This window comes from Caloenas nicobarica, chromosome 3 (assembly GCF_036013445.1).
Source record: "Caloenas nicobarica isolate bCalNic1 chromosome 3, bCalNic1.hap1, whole genome shotgun sequence".
NCBI classification, from domain to species: Eukaryota; Metazoa; Chordata; class Aves; order Columbiformes; family Columbidae; genus Caloenas; species Caloenas nicobarica.
In genome coordinates, this window is record NC_088247.1 from 70,956,179 (window position 1) to 70,976,743 (window position 20,565).

At 37.2% G+C, this 20,565-nt stretch overlaps 1 protein-coding gene across 5 annotated transcripts in view; it reads right to left on the bottom strand.

The window, feature by feature from the left end:
* The window catches only part of UTRN (utrophin), a 378,237-nt gene that overhangs the window by 226,613 nt on the left and 131,059 nt on the right, over nucleotides 1-20,565 (bottom strand). For 3 of the 5 annotated variants that reach the window (XM_065631422.1, XM_065631421.1, XM_065631420.1), the window contains 11 exons: nucleotides 20,352-20,480; nucleotides 20,042-20,212; nucleotides 19,353-19,502; nucleotides 17,957-18,094; nucleotides 16,982-17,134; nucleotides 10,772-10,963; nucleotides 8,829-9,001; nucleotides 4,520-4,670; nucleotides 3,025-3,200; nucleotides 1,749-1,884; nucleotides 1,159-1,308 (listed from right to left, as the gene is read on the bottom strand). In XM_065631422.1, the coding sequence (XP_065487494.1) occupies nucleotides 1,159-1,308; nucleotides 1,749-1,884; nucleotides 3,025-3,200; nucleotides 4,520-4,670; nucleotides 8,829-9,001; nucleotides 10,772-10,963; nucleotides 16,982-17,134; nucleotides 17,957-18,094; nucleotides 19,353-19,502; nucleotides 20,042-20,212; nucleotides 20,352-20,480 (1,719 nt within the window). The remainder of the gene's footprint in view (nucleotides 1-1,158; nucleotides 1,309-1,748; nucleotides 1,885-3,024; nucleotides 3,201-4,519; nucleotides 4,671-8,828; nucleotides 9,002-10,771; nucleotides 10,964-16,981; nucleotides 17,135-17,956; nucleotides 18,095-19,352; nucleotides 19,503-20,041; nucleotides 20,213-20,351; nucleotides 20,481-20,565) is intronic. The other 2 variants (XM_065631423.1, XM_065631424.1) reach the window with 2 other exon arrangements.

The window sequence follows — 20,565 nt, forward strand, 5'->3', positions numbered from 1 at the left end:
AACACGCTTGCTACAATGGCATACCTCAGATATATTTCAATTAATTTTTTCAAGGTATCATTTAAAAACAATAAAAATGCCAAGAGATACTCAGAGTGTTGTTTCAATACCTTCCAGTGTCTTACCTTAATCTTGGAAAGAAATAAATGAACTGTTATAGACAGGTAGCTTACATGTTTTTTACTGCCTAAGCAAAGCTATGACTCATTATTTGAGTACACTTTGAAGGAAATGTGACACAAAACATGATTTGTGGTAATCAGTGATAGGAAAGTGGAGAAATAGGACATTAATTTAAAAAGAAAAAAATATTACCACTAAACTCTATTACAGTGGCAACAAATTTGATGCTTTGCTTTTCAAAGTTTTTGAAAGGCAGTGACGGAAATGTAATATACAAAGCAGGAGGGGAAAAATCCCCATTTTCATGGCTGAGTAGGTAAAAACAGATATTTTTTCTTTCCCTGAGCTATCAAAAGTCTTTTTCCCCAATAAATTCTTAACTCCCTGATCCATAATACTATCAGAAATAATTCTATTCCTTTTCCACTTGGATCTCCAGGCTTTCCTTGAAAAAAAATCTGGTTTTACTCCAACCAAGGAATTATTTTCTTCTCATACACTTGCCAATGAGATTGAACACTAGAGTTTCTGATTTACAGCAGTTACACTCAAGAAGAGTCCCAATCACTCTTGATAAAATTTGCTCACTAAGCTTTACTACAGCCTCATTTGTTTTCCTCTTAACTGTTGCGACACCCAGCTTTCCTATACAGCAAAAATTTATTGCAATTCTCTCAATTTCAAATTAATACATTACTGTTTGACTCAAATAAGTGAAATATTTTTGATCCAGCTGCTTCAAGGTGTCGCAAAGGAGTTTGGCTGTGGGGGGTCGAGCGCATCTGCCACACAAGAGAGCTAATATGAAAGAAAATCAACAAAAAACCTAAGCTGACTAAAATAACTCATTCTGATGGAAGAACGTCCACCAGTGTTTTCACATAGACATGTAGTGGGGCACATGTCCTTAACATGTATGCATGGCTTGCAAGACATTTTATGTACCTGTCTTAGATAAATGGAATAGGAAACAACCATTCTGAGTACACTACTATATTTTCAACTTCAGGTACCCAACGCTGAATCAATGCACACCTTATTCCACCTCACATTGAGGGACTGCAGGCAATCAGAAAGTCTGTTTTTTTCCTGAAGATCAACGTTTTTATCCAAAAGCACTTCAGGTTCAGTTTTGTTCAGCCATTGCAGTTTGTCTCCCTGTACTTCCATCTCTTCACTTAAGACCTAAAAGGAACAGAAGAGTCTTAGACTGAAGCAAAATACATACTTGTGTAAGTAAAAGGGGAGAGAAGCTTTCCTTTAACTCCAATATTTGAAATATCCCTGGAAATATAACAGAAATCCTTCTATTTTGGTTTCTATGTTTTATCTGGACATTATTAAAACACCTATTATAATATCAACCTCTACTGCTAATGGGGAAAACAAACAAACAAACAACACACCAAACAAAAACCCCACACACCCACATGCAAAATTGCAAATAGCCAAGGCACCTATACAATTTCATGTTGCCTATGTAAGTAATCTCACAAAACTGTCTCACACAACTATAATTTTTTTCGCTATCTACAATGTGAAAATTCCCCTGTCCAAAAGCCGTGTCCTGATACTTTGCACAAGACATACATATGGATCCACATATACACACTAATCAATCTTGCCTGTAATTCTCGCAAATTTTCTTCATGATTGAATGTGAATCTTGTGTCCAGAGCATTTTCTACATTTTCCAACCAGCAACGCAGCCCATCAAGCTTCTTTCTGTACTCTAGCAGCTGCTGATTCTCTCCTTTTAGCCTGAAAAAGGAAAACAAAAAAACCCACATGTATTTCTGCAGTGAACACAACATGTCAGTCCTACATTACTTCTGATGCAATAGACATATATTTTTCAGTGGTTGGAGAATTTTAAAGGATTAATTTTAGTATTCAAAGGATTCTATCCTGATCATTAAAATGCAAGATACATGCAAATTAGTACTGCCACCTTAAAAATAGATAAAATTAAGTTTCAAACTCACAAAATAGACTTTTAAAAGTCTGCAGAAAACATTAAACATAAGTGACACTATGACAACACCTTCAGGCCTAATCATGGTAAGCCACTACAATGGAACTGTTCGTGAATTATTAGAAATGTCCCTAACTCTCCAAGGCAAAAATGCTCTAAATCACACAAAGCTTTAATGGAACTTCTCAAACCAAACAATTAAGAGAAATCTTATTACATTTCTAAATGTATCAGAAGATGTTACAAAGTATAATTATCTAAGCAGTCTCAAAAAATAACTATTAATTACAGGGATTTATCCTTATACATTTTTAGCAGTGAGAACACAGGGGGGACCTTCTATTCCCAGATATGCTGAAAATTTGTATATTTATCTTGGACAACCTTGCTCTTTGATCTTTTGCAGTAAATTTAAGGCTACTTCAAAATTGATTTTCGTTTTGTTCAGAAAATACCTAGTACTCTGCAAAGACAGACCTATAGATCTTATTTTATAGTACTACAGAAATTCAAGAACAATACAAGTGTTTCAATCGGTGTATCTTTGACAATGCAAAAATAGAAATTAAAGGAGTTGAACTTGCAGTTCGGCTTCATGCAGAGAAAGTAGCTGACTATTCCTTCCTAAAAAAGTCTGGCGTATCAATGACATTATTTTCAAAATGAAAGAAAAACATCAGAAACTAAGTTCTGTGGTTGTCATTTGGTGGGTTATGTTAAACACAGACTCACTAAGCAGTCAATTGCAGGTGCATTTATGAGAAATTGGTTCTAGAAAACAGTTCAAAACACAGAGGTCTAAATGTCAGGAAAATTCAGATTAATGACAGTGTGCAATAGAATACACTATCTGTCCCAGACTCTTCTAAATGAGATTCTCCTCATCGCATCTGGTCAGACATCCAAATTTCTGATTAACTTATTACCTCTGTTGTCTATCCATGACCTCCGCGGTGATTGCTTTCCAGCGTCTATTCAATCCTGCCAGCTTCTCCTGCAGGAAGCTCCCATCTGTAGCAGACAGTTTCTGTATGATCCCTTCCCCAGTTCTGTTCAATGCTGAAACACTGGTCTGATGGCTGCTGACTCCCTCTTCAAGTTCCTGTCAGAAACATAAAAGCCACACAGAATTTTATTACTGACCTAAGGTGACTTTGATCTGTGGCTCATAATATGCAGGATGAATCCTAGGTGCATATTATTTTACTAAAACAGGCACTTAAACCCATCTTACTTAGAATTGGATGCTATTGATTTAAGTTATTAAGAATCTGTTGTTGAATCTAGTTCAATTTTCTGATGAGTGTCATAAAAAGATAATGACACAGCATAGGCTGCCGAATACTACTCACAAGAATTCATTTAAACCATCAGTGCTAGAATTCACACTCATGTGATTCCTTTCCTCTTAACGTACAGCACTTTCTAGTAGTGCTAACAGATGGTATGACTTTTTTTTTTTAACCTGTTCTTTTCATAACCTATGCCCTTGACTATTTCTGTAACTTAACAGTATTTTAGCTAGGATAATTGTGGCTGCACTGCCAGGGTCCCCAGATATCACAGAAGGTCCATGAAACAAAAGGAAGTCAGACGATGTCAGGATCAAACCTTCCATTGTTAGTAAAAATTTATTCCCAGCCAGATCAGGAATAAGATGATTCAAGAAAGAAGGGAAATGTCCTAAAAGAAGACTCCAAGCACCAACAAGAATAAAATACAAACTGTATGTCAGGTAGAACATACATTTCTTTAGCAACACATACCTACCTCTTGGATAACCATTATTCCAAAAAGAAAACAAAAAAAAATCTGATCCTTAAAGTTATGTTTTCTTCTCCTTATTTAAAAGGAAGTAAAGTAGTTTAGCTAAACAGAAAAGTCTGCTCTTCCATAATGATGAGAAAGACACCAGGGAATTAAATTCCAAAGCTGAAGTCTGAAACAATGAAACCTAAGACATCTGTAATTTGAATCTTCTCTTTTCCTAGATTGGTTATGCAAGTCACGATCTTAGTTAAAAAAATAATTTTCTAAGTTACAAGTTCATTGTTTTAATTATGATTAGTAAGTATGTGAAATAATATACTGGATTTCTTAACCAATTAACATATTTTTAAAGCTGTAATGAAACTTATAAAACAACAAAAAATTATGCCAACATTTGAACTATCAAATTATCTCAAACCCATCAGTACTAAGAGTCATCATAAAACCTCACACAATAAGCAGGAATTGAGATGTTCTCCAAGAATCATTTTAAACTGTAATTGAAAAAGAAATTTTAAGAGTTACCACTTTCTAAAGTGTAATTGCACGACCTCATTTCAAATCTATACGTCTACATCGAACACTAGAATTTTAGACAAAAAAATCTAGACTTTTTCCAGCTTGTTCATTTTCTGCACAAATCCTACATACCTGCTGATGCAGCCCAGCTGTCTGCAGGTCCAGGCTGCCATCTGGACCATGGGCATCGGCTAATAACACTTCAGCTTCCGTTATCCAGTGCGAGAGGTCATTAAGGTCACAGTGGAACTGTCTCCACGCCTCAATCGCTTTATCAAAGCAACTGTATGAAAACAAAGCATTGAAGAATTACCCAAACCATTTCAGTGAAAAGGCTACGATTCCTGCTCCAGTGAGTAGAAACTCTCCTTGTCCAACAGCAAGACTGACACATAGCCTGGGTAAGAGAGACCTAGTACTGATGGCTTCCTAACATAGTAGCAGCTGGTAAAAGGCAATGGCAGACTGTCAACAGCTTCCAGCTGAAAGGAAAAAAAAGGGTAGTCCTAAGTAAACTTGCATTTCTTCACTTAAAATAATAAAGATTGATTAGCTGCATCAAATTGGTCTGCAGAACCCTTTTTTTCTTTATTATAAAACAGTTCAGACATCAGACAGTGTGGAATATGAAATATGATTAATTGCTCAGATTTTTTTAATTCATAAACCATGGGGTGCTGGTGTTTGGAATTTAATAAGTGAAGGTGATTTTGATTATATAGAACTGATTGTATTACCACTAGGCCTGCATAAGTAGGTCTTACACAATTTAATCACACAATAATTTACCAGGCATTTCATTATTATTACCATCTTCACAGCCGCAAATTAATGTGTAGCTTAACTTCAAGGGCAACATTTTCTAGTATGGAACAGGCCGAATTATTACAGTCAGGAGGTTGTTTTTTCACTAAAATGAGAGTTCTACTACAGTCTAAGAAAAACAACCCATGAATGCTAAACGAGGAAACCACGTCAGATAGGCATAGAGAGAGCAGCTTGCTTTTGGTTTGTTGATTTGTAATTCCTTGTTGGGACTGTAAAGCAAACAGGGCAGATGTCTCAAAGGACACAGGACCTGAACCAAACAATATGAAATTTACATCAACACCAATAGGCTGGATAGTATCCCATGCCAAACTAACAAAAATATTTTTCTTTAAAAACATAGGAGGCCAGGTCTCCTGCTCAGAGGACCCTCTAATGTCATCATCTGCAGCCCATCATTTTGTCTCAAACAATTCCAACAGCAAAGACTCCAGAGTTATCAGTTCTATACAGATATAATTTGAAATTATTAGCAGCATAACATCAAAGATATTAGAAACCAAACTTTAAAGAGCTACCATTGCATCTATTTTCTTCTCTAATTAAATTCAACAATCTCACAGCTCCCAGTGAGATTATTTTAATCAAAACTATATCTCGTTTTTATCAAGACATCCATATTTCTTGGCACATACAGGACTTGTTGGTTTTTATTATTATTCTTCACATAGGCCAATTCTAGTAAAGGAGAAAGCCTTAAAAATATCTACTTAATTTTTTTGTGACCCTATCTCCTAGTTCTACCATTTCAGTTTCCTGTACACATGTCATTTCAATACACTAGACCAACCTCTAGACTGATCCCAAAACTCATTCTCTTTTTATTTCTCACTTACATTTTAGTCTCACTGAACATATTGTCTCACAATAGTGTCTCATTCCATGTGTAATGAGACAAGAGATTCTAAGCACTTAAAATGCTTTAGAAGACTATTTTAGTGGTTTCCTTCAAAATGAAAGCTTCCATGGGAGTTCTGAACACATGACTTTTTAGGAATCCAGAATTTTAGAACTTTAGAAGAGAATGCTTTGAGATACAAAGCTTTAAGTCCTGCTGTTTCTGTTGCGAGCCTACAGTTCTATCAATATTTTGAGCCACAAGATGAAGTTTCACTCCTGTTTTGGGCCAGATGCACCAGATGCTGTTTCCCTACAGACTGTCTCAGCAGAAAAATAAAAGTACCAAAGCCCTGTCACTACAGCACAGAGACTTGGCTACTCCTTGCCTCCTCTGCAGGAATCCACTTGCTTCCAAACCACAGCTCATTCCCAAGTCACCAGCACTTTCAGCACTGGTGGAAACTCCACAGCAGAAGAATTAGCAAATCGGCGTTGTTACAAACAGTCCACCAAAGCATTAAGCCCATACACAGGCACACACATACATTTTATTTTACTATGCTCAAGTCAAACTGAAGTCAACCACATTTAGTTGAATACTTAAAAGCTTTGCTAACTACAGTTTAATTCAACTTGTGCTTGGCTATGTCAGAGCTGTTATCAGAGGTTTAACTACTTAGCTGGCATCCAATCACAAAATCATTACTACCTCTGAAAATTAAATCAATCTTTTGCCACAAAATTCAGATGCTGTTTCTACTAATTCTGTCAAAATCTCCACCCACTCCAGAGCCACTCCAGAGATTACTAAGGAGATAGAATGTTCTAACCTTCTTGCTTAAACTTACGGAAACACTGGGAAAAACAAGAATAAACTTGGTTAAAAATTCTTCTTAGTAACAGAAAAGGTATAAAAATACTAATGCTAAAATACAGCATTTTAATATTGATACTAATATTGTCTTCATTAATCAAAACATATCCTTCTATAAAATTGTAGCACTTAATGTACTGAGGAAGCTACACACCATTTTAGCTCAAATTGCTAGACCATTACTCCCTTCTGTATGAAAATCATGCCCAATATTACTCTCCTTAAGGTGCAGAGTTTTATGAACTTTATGAATTTCAAAATTAATTTGTATTCAGTGAACCAACTGAGGAGGTAATCTGTTGCATTTTGCCAGTTAATCATAAACATTGAACTTACACTTTGATACAGTTATCTTTTTTGATGGGAAGACTATGTTTCTGCTTAACCCTGGCTACTTAATGAAATGAAATTTAAGTAGTAAATTAAATTGTACTCATACTTACAATAGGATAAAATTAACTAAAGCTTTTCAATTAAGTTACAAGGGGGGGAAAGGCATAGTGTACATTATATCTATTATATCCATGAAGACAACAAAATAGCTGCAGGCATATAAATATAGATGGGCACCAGATTCTGGAGCAGTTCACTCCAAATATGGCAGGTAACAACAGGCAAACAGCAAGAGCACAGAAAGTGGTACCCAGCTGGCACCACTGTTTGATTTTAAACTAAAAAACAGTTGAACAACACTGCCTGCTGAGTTATTAGAGATCTTGATACTCCAGTGATCTAGTGGCCCAGAATTTCTGGAAGTCTCTTCTTCGACAATACCACCGACCAATTTTTACATTCCAATACATACACCAGTGCTCTAAGAAAGAGTTGAAAACAGCATCTGCAACACACACTTCTTAAAAATATCTCTTCAAACTACACTACCAAATGTGTCTGATATTGGATTTCTGGTGTTACAAAGCAGGTGAACATGACTAGACAATGCTTTATGCTCTACAGAACTTCTGCATTAATCTTTACCTTACATCAACATTAAAAAGCAAATCAACTACAGTATGAGCTTTTGCATTTCGAGTTTCATAAAATCATTTTCAGTCATTAAGGGGTTTTTTTGCATAGCAGCAATTTCAGCATCTACTGTGGTTTGCAGCCTGAGTACCTTCAGCTTAGCAGTAGCTTCCTGAACAAACATAACCCTGTCATGATTTCACCAGTTTCAACTTCAAACGCCTGACACACTTTACCAAATTTGACGAAATGGTACTGAGTTTGCTTTTAAACATTTAAAGATGTATGAGACAGTAAGGCATTTTCAGTTTAGAGTATCTTCTGTAAGGGGGGAGTAGAAATCCCTGTTTAGGTTTAACTTTTTTTGTCCTGCTTCTTTGGCATAAATGAAATTACAGCTATTTGATCTTTTTGGAAAGAAAATAGGAAATACTTTTTTTCGTAAGCATTGATTTCAATATTCTCTTGTTTTAACCACAAAATATTCTAATACGGTCATGTCTCATCTATAATTATTAACAACAGAGATTATTGGCAACTATCATACATGCTGTATTTAAAGACCCTATCCTTTCAAACTCCCTCCCTCCTTCAAAAGCAGCCTTGAATTATTTGTTAAAATAAATCCTACTCATCATTTTTCTTCTGGAACTTTGCTTTGTGATACCTTTGCAAAATAAAAATTTTGCTTTATAAACAAAATATTCTATTTTATAAAGTAAAACCAATCAGCTTCATGAAAGCACCCAAACTACAATTTGCAAGTTAACTGTTTCAACATCCAATAATTCTGGCAATTATTGTTTAATACTAACACATTAAAGCTGATTACTCCCAAACTCTTCATCATTAGGGTACATTTGTAAAATGTTTATATTCAAGTACATAAAATGTTTACCGCATGGTCACAGAAATCGAACATCCTTGACTTACCACTTACGATCATTGTACATTCTATTAATTCTATCCCATTCTGCATTCAACTGGGTTAGTGCATCTCCTATTTGTATCGCCTCAGGTCCAGATGCTTCTAATATAACATCAGGCTGCTTCTCATGTATGACTGCAATTTGATCCCCAAGTTTGTCCAAAATATCTTTTATGTTCTGCAAGCACAGTAATGATACAAGCCATTAGTAAAGTCAATGCCAGTAGGAAATTTAAGAAAAAAAAAAAAAAAAAAAGACCAAAAAGTAATCTCTTCAAAACACTGTTCAAAAAAATTAGTGGCTACAATAAGATCATGGCCTTCAGCAGTTTACAGATCAAATCAGTTTTAGCAACTGAACTGAATAGTCCATCACACCTTTTCAGGCATGTGTCCTCAGGTTTTTATGAAGAGGATTAAATATTTTATATATCCAACCTGTTCCTGAGGTAAAGGGGCCAGAACAAAACAGCAGTATCTTCATTATTAAACAAATCTGCCCATTTCATGAAGATAAGGTATGTATTCCTTCCTCATGTAAAAAATGAGCCACAAAACATGACTTTAACATGCTTCATGTAAGCTCCCATATGCACAGAACTGCAAAAGCATAAGCTACACAAAAGTTTTAGATTTAAATGACAAAGGTAAAGCAATATCATTGAACTGTGATGTGAAAATACTTTTAAACCAGATGCTGCTGTAAGACTGCCTTAGTATTCAGAGAACAAACAGTCCACGCAAACAGTGGAATTTACTTATGTTTTTGAATTTAAAACAATAATGCTTCTAAAAATTCTATGCTCTGCCATTTGCTTCTTTTGAAAACAGCCTTAGAATACAGAGAAATTTCAAAATCAGACAAGATACCTGCACCAAAACAAAGTATTTTAAACCCATCTTAAACACTCTTATTTGTACTTAAGGAAGCACAGAAGCAAACAGGGACAAGAGAATATCATCAAAACTGAAGAGTCACCCACTTTGTCAAAGGTTGGCAACATTCCACTATTGGCTTTTGAAAACTATGCCCAAAAAAAAAAAAAAGAAAGCATGTACACAGCATAAAGAAAAGTCAGAAAGGTGGACTGAAATTCCGAAAAGCTTTTAAAGGACCTGTATAACACCTGCTCTAGGTGAGAGGTAAAGCCTGACTACCTCAAATATAAGGACACATGGACCCCACCTCATGGAAGTACATCTACACTGTACCACACCAAGTGCAATTCCCAACTCCAATGGATATTTTCCATGGGAATCTTTGTATCATGCTCCTTTCCATGCTCAGAATCAACCAGGACTCAGACTTATCCACACTTAACTCACATTTGACATTAGGATTCAACATTTTGAAACGTATTTTCTTCATCCCCTTTTGAAGAAGGGCAAATCCTTAACTACTTCCTCATAATTAATCACACAGGTAAATCCACTGCCTGGCAACTGGGTGAAATGGGAGCTTAAAACTGAGCACATATTGATGCTTTGCTAACCAGAATGAGTACCATTGCCTTCTGGCTTCATATAAAACTTCATATGAAAGTCAAGAACCTCCTTTTCTCCCTCTTCCCATGTAAGCAACTGTTTTCCCAAGACACAGAGAACAGCAGGTGTATTAAGGAGACCAAGCAGGAACATAAGTGGATTGGCTTTAGGGTTTCTGTACATATTATGTACACTATGTGATGAAAAACACAAAAATTTCTCCAACAAGAGAAGTCAAAGCCTTTTCCCAGCTTCCACACTGCTCCACTTTGTATCCAGATTCTGCATAAAAGAGAAATTAGCCACAAAACTGTCTCATTATTTAATTTTGAGTGCATATTGATCCTGAATACACTGAGCCAAAGTACAAATACAGCTATACAGTCACTAAGGTGGTCTTTTTTCTTCTACTACTCTGTTCTCCTGTTTTTCTCTCTGAATATAATGTTTAGGCATGCAGTACCTTCAGTGCATCTTCCTGAGTTGAAAAATCCTCATAGATGCCAGCATTTAGCTCTGGTGCATTCAGCAGCAGTTCAACATCAGCCATGGCCAGCAAGACTTTGTTGATTTCAACCAAGTATTCAGCAGAAAAAGGCAACGTCCTTCCTGCTGTTGCATAGAGGCCTTTTAACCTTTGCTGGACAGGGGTCGCCTAAAAACATGGAAGTTCATTTTGTATTTCAAAGAATAAGCAATTTTATGAAAAAATCCTAAATCAGTCAGAAATCTGCAAGTCCAGCAGAGAGCTGTTTCTACATTTATTTTAAAAGTTAGAAAACAGTAGATACCACACATCACAATGACCCTGTGTTATTCTTTATTAAAACTCTGGGGTGTGAGTAGGGCACTGTTGTTTCTCTCACCTTGATCCTTACCATTTCCAGAAATTACACTTCTTGATTGAGCCTGTATCTAGTTGTGATTACAACCCACTGTCTGCTTCCTTTATCATCAAGGACTCCCAATTACTGATTTACTGAAGCAGGCTTTTTTTCCCTCTCTACATTCTTTTCAATAAGCACCCCCACCCACAGTTCCCAACCGTTTTTTAAATAGTGTTCCACCAGCACCACAATATGCTTTTTGCATCAGTAACAGACACTAACTCCTCAAGAGTTCAGCAATTGTTATCTGCTCTGGCTGCAAGACCACGCTATCTAGCCAAGTACCATGTTAGCAGATAAGAAAGAAAGAACAGTAATTTAATGCAGCTTTTTCTTGGCTCATAAATGATGGCCTGGATCTGAAGCACTAGGAAGCCAGCTGCAAGAAGCTATACTCTGCCATGCCTGGCAAAGGCAAGCAGAGCTAGGTGAAGCAGATACTCCAAAGACTGAAAGCAATTTTTTGCTGAAAAGGTTTCTTGTCCAACAGGGTTCTGTTCCCATCTCTGAAAACAGAGCAGTTCTTTAAGATGAGCAATGGAAAAGTAAACCCTCCTCCAAATAAGTGAAGAATTTGAGTAACTTCTGAGCTACCATCCTGTACTCAGTGAATTTGAGTCAAGCAAGACAGAGGCACCCAACTATATGATTTACTAACAACTGAGAATACACTTAAGAGTGTGAAGAACAAATGTATGTTCACAGCAATTTCAGCCAGTATATTTTACTTTGCAATTAGTCTGGGCTGAGTGCACACATGCAAATCACTAGCACAGCTGACAACCAGTAAAATATTAAGCCCCTCTAACAAAGTTGTTTGCAAACACCTGTATCTTCCTTCTCCACATCTCTGAGCATTTCAAGTATACTACTCTATACTACTCAAATTAACTGGAATAGAATATATGCAGCATGTGTAGTTCAAAACAAAAAAGGACTGCAGCAGAAAATGTATGTCTACATGTTCAACATTCGAGATTTCTTCTCATCCACTGAATGCTCCTAAGGATTTTATTTATTTTGTGCTAGTTTGTGTTGTTTATTTTGTTGGGTTTTTTTTAAAAGCAGACAGTCATCCCTGTTTGAAACTGGGGATACAGTTGTACTTCCACAAGACCTTTACCACCAAACATGGTACACTTTCAGTCATTCATTGCACACCAAAGAAATAGGGTGTACAGGCACATAAGTATAAATTGAGTCTACTGAAAACAAGTATTACAAGCATCATAAAATACTTTGCATTGCTTTTGATTCAGTAACAGTACAGCAAGCAAACGCTACAGTAAAAACCATATGCTTTAGTTACAAAGCAAGCTTCTTGGTCTCCGATGCTCCCCAAACACATTTTCTTGAGGCACAGTACATATTTTGTCAGTTTCCATCACTGAAATTTGGAGCGAAAGCCCAGGGCAGATTTCCTGTGGAAGGAGAGGCCTCAGTTCCACAGAAATCAGACAAAACTCATGCCAGTCAAAGTATCTTTTCCCCAGCAATGTGGAATAAGCCTAAGTTTGAACAAGCACTAGGATGCCTGCTACAGCACAGTTGCTTGCAACATCTTCAGAAGGTGTTTTCTCTAACTCTTCATCATCCCACAAATCCCATTCTCACACAGGCAACAGTCCAGAATCTGGATTTCACCCAAATGAACAGGTCACTGGACTTTATTTTCTTTCTACTTCACACATGTTGCATTATCTCTCATTAGAAGAAAAACTTGCACAAGATTTAAGACAGCATCCATTAGCATGCAGCAAACTTGTTTTCCACTTGTTGACAACACCGACATATACAGAGACTTTCTGCTTCCCCAGTGCACTGTCCTGGGCCAGGTTGGTGCTTTTCTGCAAAGCAGTGAATTCCTCCTGGTGCTGCTCCTGCAGAGCACACCTCATCACTCATCTCCAGCTGCTTCCCATCACTGAGATGATGTTTCCTCCTTTCACAACACTCCTTCTTAAAGGTGAACATATGTAAGTGACAAACACATTAGTGCTTTACTAAGTTTTAATTTTTCAGCTGTTCTCTACCTTGCATTGCAGACTGGAAACTTCTAAAATGCAGCATAAAGTACTAAAAAATGGAACAGGAAAAGTTTGACATAAGTGTCTCACACAAATCAAACACCTATATGTCATGGAAGCCGGTTTGTAGTGTTTTGTGGGGAGGGAGGGGGAAATCAAATTATTTTCTTAAGCACAGAATTTGTTTTCAGATTTTCTTCCCTTTCCTCTTTTATAATGAAATATGTTTTGAAACAAAACCTACCAAGGATTCAACTCAAGGAAATACTCTGACTTGCTTCCCAGTTACTGCTTAAGAAATTGACATAAAATTAAATGATTTACCATTCATGCTTAACTACAGAAATATTTTAACAAAAAGTGTTTGCCCAGTCTCATCCCAGATAACAACATATCACTTATCATCTTTGCAAATAAATACCCTTTTGATCAGATTTGCTTGCTTTTTAACCACTGCTTGTCCCTTCTCTCTCGCACTCAAAATATTTCACGGCCAGTTTTCTAGGAAAAGGTTTTTCAAAGCTAAAATCTCATGTCTATTTTATTTGTTTTTCTGGGTTAATTATTGCAGTCAGTAAGCAAGATATTTGTGCGCAATGTAGCTAATGGTTCACATTTAAGTAACCCAGAACCTTCCCTATAAAAAGCAAAATAGGCAAACAAACATGTTTTCTTTGTTGCAGGAATAATACTTCAAGAACCTTCAAGATGATGTCTGTGTTTCAGTTTATAGGAAAAACTGCTCTGTGCCTGCAACAGCAAATTCACTTACCATCTGCAAAATCATCATTTTCACTTCAAAATGTTTTTCTGAAATCTGGGAAAGATCTCTCAGGAACTTCAGTCAAGTAATTACCTCTGCAATTTAAGGTTTAATTTTTCCTTTCCCTCATTCTGAGCCAAGTCAGAATAGAGCAATTTAGACAAATACTAAAGCAAGGTTGGAAAAGAAGGAACAAACTTCTCGGGCGGGCTTTTCTAGCTAACAGATTTGTGGCAAAACAAGGGTTAGTCAGAAGTACCTGCTATGCAGAAGGGTTACCAATATTTCAGAGACACTTAACTCACAGTGCCTAGAAGAATACATGATGAGCAATATTTATGATCTAGCTACTTCCAGCAAATCATTATATAGATACACATTACTTTCAAGCACCATAAATAATTCCTCTCCTCCACGTTCATTTATAAAAATGTAAACAATGTATTACAGAAAGCCTTAATTGGAGTCTACTCCCCAGCTTGGCAGCTGAAATCTTTCTTTCCCTCCTTGTTTATTCATTTCAAACCTAGTTTCTCTTCCTCTGCTCCCTGCACCTTCCTTACATCAACATGACGGATTGAGCCGGCTGCACACCACTGGGTCAAGAATTCATTTAGTGCTTCTCTGTCCTGAGCTAAGATGAGCAAAAAGCACTGCAGTTTTCTACTTGGTAGTCTGGGGGCCCTAGGGATACATCCAGGGTTTCCAGTCTCTACTGACTAAAGAAGGGGGAGGGAGAGTGCTCAGGCACAGAACAGATGACAAAAATTAGGGAGGGGCAGTTTCTGTTGAAGAACTTTACCATCAGGGTCACCTCTGGTGCTGAGGGTAAGTCCAGTCCAGTGGCTCCAAGAAAATTCTGGAGCAACTGTGTTCGTCTAAAATGATGATGGTATCTGGCAACACTATTTCTTGCTTTAGAAATTGTATGGTCCCATACCATTTTGAGTGTTCAAGATCAATTAGTAAAGCAGGTGACAGAACGAGCCATAAAGGTAAAATAAGGTCACTTAGGCTGGCTCACCACTCAGCTATCAGAAAACTAGAAGCACAGGCACATGAAGCAAAAGTAGCAGTTTCTAAGTATACAGCAGTCATGAAAACTGCTGTGGACCCTTTCTGAAAGCCAAGCTGACTCAGCCAGGCTAGAAACTGCATCTGGAAGTAGAAGGATAATTTTATACAACTTAACTAATTCTGAGCAAAGATTACATTTCTCCATCATTAGTCCATTGTAATTGCTATGGTAATCCATATTTGCATGATACTCTGCTTTCAGCACCCAGATACCACGATGGAGTAATCCAGGAATGGATCTAGCAGTGCCAGGGATTAGCTGCGGTATATCCCTACGGAAAAGCACTTTATAGGAGACAAAGGGTCTTTCTTAGAAGATCAGCCAACCTGCAGTGAGACCAACAGAGACAAGGAAGACCAGTCTGTGGCACAACTGGACTGCTCCCATTAGCAAATAACCATCCAGATTTTCCTTCTCAGTTTGGTAATTGATTCACTCAAAGCAGCTGACGGTCAAACAGAAACTGAATCATGTTGGTTTACTTTAAATGTGTATGGATCCCCACTTCTTTCAAACAAGTATCCTGGCATAAATCAGGTCCCAAGGATCTCATGTGCAAGTACCACATCACACCAGGAGTGACCACAAGGGACCAGCAGAGCCATCAGATGTCGGACAGGTAAAGAAACCCCTTGGTCACTGTGGGAGCATATAATTTGAAAAAGTTTATCAGGTTTAAAAGGTTTACTTTCATAGCTGATACGGAATAGCCTATGTGACCAAGGAGAGCAGACCATCTGCCATAGGTCTGCAGCTCTCATGGGCAGCTGAAGCCACGTAGCACTGCAGCTTGGAACCAAAAGCAACACGTTATAATTTATGTGGTGCAAGTCTCACAGGGAACCAGAGCTTTTTACCCCTGCCTCCAAGTTAATTGGTGCTGGGTTAAAAAGTTACAGAGCAGTCAACAAGAGATTGATTTGTTTTAATTATGAAGCAGAAACTGAGAAGTATTTGACAGATTGCCTATCCCCCAAGCTTACCCAAGAAATTACTTACTGCTTCACAAGATTCCTCTGTTACTACCTAAAATATTAATGCAATTACCATGTGACCGAAGTGTTTGGAAGGATGAAAAGTAGAGAGAGAGAAAACAAACAAACAAACCCCAAAACAACAAACCACAAAAAACAACCACACCACACACCCATAAAACCACTAAACCACAACAAAGACAAAAAAGACAAAACAAACAAACAAAACAAAACAAAAAAATAAAAACACACAACAACTAGGAGTATCTGTACCCTCCATGATTAAGATGTACGGCTTTCTGGGCAGTAAGTTTTGTCAGACTTTGACATCCTATTAAATCAGTTGTGAAATTATTTGCCAAGACCTGCACACACACATTATCACACATAAGTCTTCTCATCAGAAATACTTCAACCTTTGTCATTTTTATTAATCTTTATTGTGTACAGTAGCATCAATCACATGAGGGTAGTTTTCACTCCCTAAGCATGTGAGGCAGTGAAAGGCAGCGTCAGAGCAGCTACAGTATCATGACTGCAGGATGCAGAGGCACTGAGTTTAAGCCTTAAATTAGCCTTTATCACACCTGCACTGACCAGACATTGAATCAGGCTGTTTGAGCCAGGGTATCAAAAACAGCTAAGCATAATCCACAGGAGACTGGCAAGAGAAACTGTCCTAATTCAACACCACTGGCCAGATCACACTCGAAGACTTGGGCCTCATGGCTAGGATATTTTGGACCTATGGTGACTATGCAAAAATCCAAAACTAGTATACACAGATAATTTCCTAATGAAAAATGAATGTTGTCATTATGAAAACACTTCCTTCCATGAAGGTGTCGAAAGAACAGCCATAAAACCCTAATATACTAATCTCTAAAGCTCATACATAGCATTCACTCTGTTTGCTCTAAGAAAAAAAAAAAAGTCTCATTTACCTGAAGTTTTTGCTCATCTTCCACACCTTGCAGCCCTGACAGACGGTGCTCAGCCTCATCCAGCCACTTCATTAGACTGTCATGTTCCTTCTTATACTGGGAAAACACTGGAGAGAGTTCTACCACCTGCCTCCTTTGAAATGACCTGCATTCCTACAATCCAGTGTATTAGGAAAATATGGTATAAGAAGAGGGAAGCAGTGAACAGAATAGGTCTCATTTATTTGAAGAACAAAAATACTTGAGGGATTCATTTGGAGAAGCAAATTCCAAAATATGCAATAGTATCCATTTTTTAAATAGCTATATTCTATTTATCTGCAAAGATGTAATCAAAGCTGGCCTGAAGATCTTACCCTGCCTTTGAGATATACCTCACCTTACCAACTCTAATATGATTCAAACAGGTGAGCTAAAAGGAGTATAAGAATACAGATCCCCTTTGCTCCACACAGAAACATTTTTAATATGGCAGGTGTATGAAAGCACCACAACATACTAGAAAGTCCGCAATTGCTGATAATACCCTCTCTAGGAAGCAAGAAGAATTCAGGAACAGACTCATATTCACACAAACCTCTTCAGCTGAGAGCTCAATGAATGTGTTTGTGTACATATGCCTACATAGTCACTCTTCACACAGCCTGGTGGTGGAGACAAACCTCTGCTGGAAGGCCAGTGAAGACAAGTGAATCAAATGCCCAACTGTCAGCACCCATCTGTGTAAATACATTTAGGGTGGCCCTCTGTGAAAAGGACATTAAAAAAATCAAAGCCACTCCCCCAAAACTCTGGAACGACAAAATTTGTATTTTGGAATTGCAAATATTCAGAAAGTCAGACTTTGTGTATACACATTTGTCTGTTTCCCAGAAAATCTTATACACTAAAAAAGTCATAACCAGGTTGTAAGTGGGATACTAAAGGGAAAACTGCAAAAATGAGCTTTAACTATAGTAAGTACCATAATCATACCTGCACACTATTGTACTTTTTCTGCAGAAGCAACAGCTGTATGCGGATCTTCTCTCTCTTATGGTCCTCCATAGGCTGCTGTAACAACTGCAGTCCTCTCTGTAAAACTTCTTCAATCTGAGCTCTTTCTTGGTCCAACTAAAAATTACACAAGTCTGTATTATTTACAGAAAGCTCAGCTATGGTTTCCAAAATGAATGTATGACCTGCTCAGATATTAATAGTAATGGTACCAAATTATTGTTTTATTATCCAAATGTGAGACAAAAAAATTCAAGCAGAGATTCTACTCCACAACTACCAAATCCTAAAATCCAACTTGGTGATTCCATAAACTTCAGAAAGAGATGCCTGCAGGAAGCTCACTCAATGAGCCAGCAGTAGGCAGCTATAGTGAGAGAGTGCTATGACTTCAGCTCCATTTCTATTCTGAACATTCCTTGACAATAATAAGCAAGCTCAGGTCAGAATAGCAAAAAAAAAAAAAAAAAAACAACAACACACACACACCCAAAACATAATAAATATAAAAATAGCACAAAGGGAAACATATGTTCTATAACAATAGGTCCTTCTACAGAGGCCTTCTAAAAATTGCTTTCTGTAGTATACATGTCATTTTCCATAGACTGACAGTCAGCTTTCCAGCTCAGTTTATATTTCATAAGCTTAAAAGGAAAGCAGATAGGGTGGCCTGGAAGGACTTTACCCAATTTTGTAGCCAACAAGGCTCTTGTGGACAAGATGCAAACAAAAATATGACAGTTTTATACAGGTGAATAGCAGAGCCTAGAATCTAGGAAAATATAAATTTTGTTCTAAATTCTTATTACAACACTCTTACTTGCACTTTGTCTCACAAGTATCCACTGACCCGACCTATACACTGTGATTCAATATATCATACCATTTTAATGTTAAAGTGAAAAAATATCTACCCAATGCAATAGATTAGAGGCCCAAAATTGCCAAATGCATAGGAAGAGCCTCAGCTGCATTAACTAATCATTTCAACATAAGTTCAGACAGTTAGATATTAAAAAAAAAAAAAAAGGCTTGCACCCTATTACTTTTACGGGAAGGATTCCTCATAAACAGCTACTTTGAGGAGAACAGAGAAGACAAATCAAAATCAAAGTTCACTACCTGAAATATATAAAACCATGATGAAAATGCAGACTGATGTATGAATGGTTACTCTCAATGCACCAGTCAAGAGACAGCAACTATGGGAAAAGTATGTGAAAATTGTGCAGTGTTTCTAACAACCTAGTAATTCCTTTCATTTTCTACTCCTGTCTTAAAAAGATATTCTCAGAATTCTCCTCCAAGGTCTGGAGGAATGTAACACATGGACAAAATAGTCCATTATTTAATTCTTCCACTGCCCACAAACCTTTTCATCTTCCCCACTCAACTCCAGATGCTTTTCCACAACTTTTAACATATTCTGTATGTCACTCTCAAATTTTTCCAGGTCTGGAAAAGCTACTCTGACTTCTCGGGGCTCTGACATGGCAGGAAGTCGTTCTTGTCCAACAAGTATCTGCAAAGCAAAATAAAACTTCATTCAAGCTAAAAATTTAGCGTGAGCTGTCACACAGAGTTTAATGATTTAAACCCATTCTCCATGAGCAGGCATATGTAGGACTACCGGATATCAGCATAAAAAAACATTGCAAGAGTTGTTTAATCTAACACTATTACCAAGCTTTTACCTTCAAAACTCAATCTGAGCATTTCGGTCTCAAAACAAACAAAAAACCTCCAGTCACATTAGCTTATGATGGTGTTCTGCAATTAATATAAATATGTACTGCCATATATAAATTTTTTTAATATTTATAACAAAAAGTTATTTGCAAATTTTCCTTTGCAACTCAAGTCATTTACCCGCTACTCAAGTAAAAAAAACAGTTGATCTAAAATCAGTCTGTCCATTTTTCACATATAAATATCTACACTGAAAAGATAATCAAAAGCAGCAAAGTGCTGTTCTAACACAAAGAACTATCCCCTAAAGCCATTTGCCATCATTTTGACATAGAACCCTCCAAGCATGTTTTGAGGCTCGCTTATCCTCACCTTGGCACTTTTGATGTGCTGAGAGACCTTCTCAAAGTTACGGTTCAGTTCTGACAGCTTGGGTTCAACAAGTTCACGGCATGACACCCCCCGACCATTCATTAGGATGACAGCCTGGTCACGCACGTTATCCACTCGAAGACTAACGTCATCTAATTCAGATATTAAGCGCTGAGAAGTGGGAAAAAAAAAAAAAAAAAGGCAAATGGTTACCCTAGGAGAAAAAACAAAAAACAACAACACAGGCAGCAAACCTGACTTGATTTCCTTTAGAATCCAGAAATGGTTACTTCACAGTGACATTTCCTACCTTCACAGTTTCCTCCTTTTTGCTTGCTGACTTTTTCTCAATCTCATCCAGCAAGGCTTCAGCCTGATATAACCAGGTACTTATGTGGGCAACATTTTCATCAAAAATTTCCAGCTGGCTCTGATGATTCTGGGAAATGATTAATAAAATGTATCAATGTGAGAAACTGAAAAAAAAACCTACAAAAAACTCCAACACAAAAATGAAAAACACC